General features: G+C 59.8%; 1 protein-coding gene across 1 annotated transcript; it reads right to left on the reverse strand.

The window, feature by feature from the left end:
* Nucleotides 1-247: 247 nt before the first annotated feature.
* GINS2 (GINS complex subunit 2) lies at nt 248-5,032 on the reverse strand (the record flags this gene model as incomplete). The annotated part of the gene is made up of 5 exons (XM_084270357.1): nt 248-373; nt 697-823; nt 2,855-2,954; nt 4,049-4,163; nt 4,943-5,032. 5 exons carry the CDS (start codon nt 5,030-5,032, stop codon nt 248-250), a joined length of 558 nt encoding a protein of 185 aa, XP_084126483.1.
* Nucleotides 5,033-5,645: the final 613 nt, after the last annotated feature.

Below are 5,645 nucleotides of genomic sequence, written 5' to 3' on the forward strand. Positions count from 1 at the left end.
AGTGGGGACATGTAGGACCTCTGGTGAGGGGATGCTCCCACGCCTCCAGAGTGATTCTGGCCCCAAAGTCACTCATTCAACCCCTCCCTGACAAAGGGGAACCTGCTGAGGAGGGGTTGCTGAGGTTTGGGTGGCTTCAGATTTGCACAGGGAGGTAGAGGCTGGTGGGATGAAAGTCCAGAGAAGGGAGGAGAGGGGGTCTGCTCCCTTCTTCTGCCCAGTCCTGGGAGGTTTGAGGGCTGGCACCTCAGAAATCCTGGGAGTGGGTGCTCTCACTAGGCTGGAGGTTAGTCCGGAGCTTGTACATGTGATCCAAGGCTTGGGTAAGGAACGTCCCGGTCGTGTTGATCTCCATCAGAGTTAAGTTATCCAGCTAGAAGAGAAAACAGCAGGAGGGTTGGGGAGGGGGGGGACAGACCTGCCACAAGGCTCTGCAGCACATGCTTCTCTGGTGACACCCCAAGGGACCATCCCAGCTGCAGAGAAACCCAGAAGCAACAAGAGCACCTGGCTGCGAGCGGCCAGGCTTCATCATACAACATCACATCCCAACCACAAACCCAGGAAAGAAACGTGCCCCAACCAGCATTTTAACGAGCTGCTCTCCTCAGTCACCAGCCCAGGTGATGGCAGGGCATCTGGATGCCTCCCAGCCAGGGAGGCTGGCAGAGCTGTCCCATCCCATCCCCACTGCACCTTGGCGTGAGCCTCCTGCTGCCGGACGAAGCTGTCTGCAGACAGGCGCAGCTTGGCCAGCCGCGTGTCCCACGTGTCCTTCACCAGCGTCCGGATCTCATCCGCCTTGGGGATGTTGTCAGAGGCACTAAGAGGAAGAGAGAGCAGATCAGGACGGGCTGTGAGGGGCTCTGACCTTGTGTCAGTGGCGTAAGTTATCATAGAATCATAGCATCCCAGACTGGTCTGGGTTGGAAGGGACCCCAAGGGTCACAGAGCTCCAACCCCCTGCCACAGGCAGGGACACCAACCTCCAGGCCTGGAGCTACACAAGGTTGCCCAGGGAGGGCCCCAGCCAACCTGGCCTTGAACACTCCCAGGGATGGGGCATCCACCCTGTCTCTGGGCAGCCCCTTCCAGCCCCTCACCACTCTCTCGGCAAAGAACTTCCCCCTAATATCTCATCTCACCCTTCCCTCCTCCAGCTTCACTCCAGCCCCCTTGTCCTGCCAGTCTCTGCCCTTTAACAAGCTGATTCCCCTCCTGTTCCTCTGCTCCCTTCAGGGACTGGAAGGGTGCAGTGAGGTCCCCCCACAGCCTTCTCTTCTGTTCTTCAGCTGAACAAGCCCAGCTCCCCCAGAAGTAATGCTGGCAGCTCTTCAGCCCTCCGAGGCACAAGCAGAGCAGTTTGCTGTAGAGGATAGAAAAAAATAAACCCCCAAACCCAACCCCAAACCCTGCAAGTTGACATTAAAATCCAGCCTGGTGCTTCTGCTGCTGGGCTTATTTTTGTGGGGACAGTTTATTTACCCAGGAATGCTCAGCTCTTGCTGCAGCATCTGGTTCTCACTAGAATCCTTCTGCTCTTTAATTGCCCAGCTGGTACGAGGTACACAGAGGGCCAATAACCTGGCCAAAGTCACAGGCAGACAGGGAATTGAAAGGGCTCTGCTGTGATTACAACCCCGGATCTATCAGGGAGCATTAAGGACCCTGTGAGCTGTGCTGTGTCCCCCCCCACCCATTAAAGGCGACTCAGCGCTGCCATAAGGACCTGGAGAGATGAGATCGATCCACAGGGACAGAGCTGTCAGGCTTTATTCCAGCATGAGGGAAGGAGCTGTGTGCCAAGAGCACCATCTCCAGAGGAAAAGGCAGTGTTTAAATGGCCACCCCACCATAATCACGGGCTTAGAAGTCAGAAGAGCCAACGCTGAGGAAAAAAATCCCAGCCAGCACATTTCACAAGTGAAATGCCTCAGCAGGCAGGAGTTGAGGCTCGGAATATCCCTGGTATCCTGCTCCTTGGGCTGAGAAAAAGAGCTTTCCTCCTGAAGGAGAGCCAAAGGAAGGAGCCTGGAGGGGGGTTTAGGCTGCTGAACAGATTGCAGCCCTGGAAGGCATCACGGATCCTCAAGGCCTCTCCACGCTTTCGCTGCCGCTCAGCGACGCGGCGCAGCCCCAGTCACGGGGCTGGGGAAGGAGCAGAGAGTCTCTGAAACACAGAGTGACCAGGGGAAAACCTCCAGCAACCAGATCTTGGCAGGCTGTGAAATAAACCCCCCTTAACTCTTGCTTTCATGGAATCCCAGACTCACAGAATCATAGGGGTTGGAAGGGAGCTCCAAAGATCATCAGGTCCAACCCCCTGCCCAAGCAGGGTCCCTGGGACAGGGCACACAGGTCGGTGTCCAGATGGGGCTGGAATCTCTCCAGAGAAGGAGACTCCACACCCCCTGGGCAGCCTGTCCCAGGGCTCCCTCACCCTCACTGGGAAGAAGTTCTTCCCCACATTGGTGGGGAACTCCCTGTGCTCCAACTTGAGCCCATCGCCCCTTGTCCTGTCCCCACAGACACTGAGCAGAGGCTGCCCATGTCCCCCTGTGTCCCACCCTTCAGCTATTGATCCCCATTGATCAGATCCCCTCTCAGGCTTCTTCATTGCAGGCTGAACAGCCCCAGCTCACTCAGCCTTTCCTCACAGGGGAGATGCTCCAGGCCTTTAACCATCTCTGTCCCTCCTCTGGACTCTCTCCAGCAGACCCCCTGGCTTTTTTTCCCCACCGCCCTCCAGGGCTGCTGCCAAGGAAAGCTTGAAAAATCACCCATACAAGCATGCACCCGAGCTGAAACTGTTACAACAAGCTTCCTACATGCTAGTTAGTTACTAGTTACTTACTAGTTTAAGAGCAGCTTTGTGAGTTCCATGTAATAGGGACTGGGCATCTGGGTGAAGGTGTCCTCCTTACGCTCCTGGTCCCGGATTTCCTCCAGTTTTTCTAAGACACAACCAGGAACAGTCAGGGGTTACAAGACTTTCCATGCTCTGGGTGGATTTTTACTACCTGCTCCCAGGAAAACCCAGGTGGTGTTTCTGTGAGACCAACTCTGTGTCTGACTGGATGGAAAATGGTCTCTGTACGAAGCAGGGGGGGGATGCTGATGGGGTGATTTGAGCCCCAAACCTGCTGGGAGATGGTCCCTTCATAGAATCCCAGCCTGGTCTGGGTTGGAAGGGACCCCAAGGGTCACAGAGCTCCAACCCCCTGCCACAGGCAGGGACACCAACCTCCAGGCCTGGAGCTACACAAGGTTGCTCAGGGCCCCAGCCAACCTGGCCTTCAACACCCCCAGGGATGGGGCATCCACCCCCTCTCTGGGCAGCTCCTTCCAGCCCCTCACCACTCTCTCTGCAAAGAACTTCCCCCTCATATCCAATTTAAACCTCCCCTCCTTCAGCTTTAATCCATCCCCCTTCCTCACAAGCCACGTGCTACCCAGCACTCGTGCCCTTGAAGGACTAAAGCAGGAACACTCAGAGCAGCTTTCCCTCTCCCCACAGCTGCAGGAGATATTGGCTTCTCCTTCTCTGTTTCCCCTGAGATGACAAACAGGGGGGTGCCACTATTCTCACTTTTCAGAGAGCAAGATGACCTCCTGTCCCTGATGCCCTCAAGGGAAAATGACTGGAGCAAACAAGCCAGTGACAAGCACACAGATAAACACACACACACAGGCCCTCTGAGCTCTCCTTCCTTGTGGAGCATCCCCCAAGGACCCCAGTGTTCCTTCCAGGCAGCCTTGTGGGAGGTGCAAGCACTGCTCAGAAAGGCCAGCTGAAGGTGAAGGGCAGGGCTGGGGATTCAATCTAACCCTTGTTCCCCCTCCTCACCAGAGGAGAAGTTCAGTACCTGACTTCAACCAAGGAGATCACACCTCCTGGAAGCATAAAGCATTCCAGTGGTGGAGCATCAGATTTTTCTCTTGGAGTTACTTTGTGTTTGGTAAATGAAAACTTCCCAGTAAGAGGGAGAACCTGCTGTTATTCCCCATTCCCACTGCAGGCACAGAAGCCCAGAGCTGGTGTCCTTACCAACATCCATCCACTCAGGAGGGATCAGCCGACACTTCTGCCTCTGCTTCAGATTAATGGCCAACCAGACAGGCACTTCCACTGGCAAGCCAGGATTGAACGGGCCCAGATCTCCCTGGAATCACAGGTGAGAGGGTAAGGAGGCTGCAAGGGCTGGGACACACATCCCCAGGGAGCAGGAGCTCTCAGAGGGGGTTTGAAAAGCCAGAGTCAAACCCTGCCTGAATTTCCTCCCACCACCTTTGCTCTCAGGCTTCCCCTGCTCTCCCCTGAGAAGCAGTAATTAGTGTTTCCACTGTGTTCCCTAATCAAGGTGTTTCACACCAGCCCCAGGCAGCAGCTGGGTGTCTCCTGGACAGGCAGCCCCAGCCCCTGGCACGGGGCAGCACAGCCTGGCACCCACTGCCAGGGCTCAGCCACACCGGGCAGCCCGGTGCTGGGGGCTCCTTGGGAAAGCGCCCAAGGGAGGGGGAAGGGACAGTGCTGCCCCCTCTCAAACCTGCTGGGGGGCTGCCCTGTTCCCATCCTGCTCCCCCTGCCCCTCCCTGACCCTGTGCACAGTCCCTTAATCCCACCCCCGGCCCCTCTCCCCCTGTCCTCGGCCCCTCTCCCCCTGTCCCCGGCCCCTCTCCCCTTGTCCCCGGCCCCTCTCCCCTTGTCCCCGGCCCCTCTCCCCTTGTCCCCGGCCCCTCTCCCCCTGCCCCCAGCCCCTCTCCCCCTGCTCCCAGCCCCACCCCCTTCCCTCCAGCCCCTCTCCCCCTGCCCCCAGCCCCTCTCCCCCTGTCCCCAGCCCCTCTCCCCACGCCCCTCTGCCCCGCCGCTCCCTCCCGCCCACCCCAGCCCCGTCCCTCACCTCGCCCCCCCGGCCCTTCCCCACCCTCCGGCCCCGCCGACCCCGATGAGGTGGATCCGGTCGAGGCTGAAGTTGGGCACGATGGTCACCAGCTCCTTCTCGGCCAGGAACTCCGCCTCGGCCGGCTCCATGGCGGCGGGAACCGGCACCGGCACCGGGCCGGAAGCGGAACCGGCCTCCAGTCCCCGCTCGCTCGCTCGCTCGCCCGCCCGCCCGCCCTCTCTCCCCATTGGCTGCGCGGCGACAAGGCCCCGCCCACCGCTTCCCGCTTCCCGCCGCCCGGGCGCGTTTTCGCGGTTCCCCGCGTGGAGGCGTGGTCTCGGAGCGCGCTGATTGGTTATCCCTGGGCGGTGCTGGCTGACTATTGGTTAACTTCGTGCCTCCCTTTCTGATTGGCTGCCCTATTCGCGCCGCACTCCCGGTTGTGGCCCGGCGCAGGGGCGGGGGGGGGCAGGTCTAGGTCGATGAGAAAGGGACCAATCCCGGTGCCCCTTGAGAGCTCTCCTCCAATCAGCGCCCAGCACTTGTTGCCGGGGAGCCGCGGGGTCCGCGGTGCTTCCGCCCTCGGGCTTTGCGCATGTGCGCGGCGCCGGGCGCTGCCGCCCCCTGGCGGCTGGTGCGGGCGGTGCCCCCGCCATGGCCGCGGGTTCGGGCCCGGGCCCGGGCGCAGCGCAGAGCCCAGCGCGGGCCAGCGCCTGTCCTGCCGCCCGCCCCGGCCTCCTCCTGACCCCCGTCCCCCTCCGC

The sequence above is a fragment of the Gallinula chloropus genome (assembly GCF_964237585.1).
Source record: "Gallinula chloropus genome assembly, chromosome: 13".
Lineage (NCBI taxonomy): Eukaryota > Metazoa > Chordata > Aves > Gruiformes > Rallidae > Gallinula > Gallinula chloropus.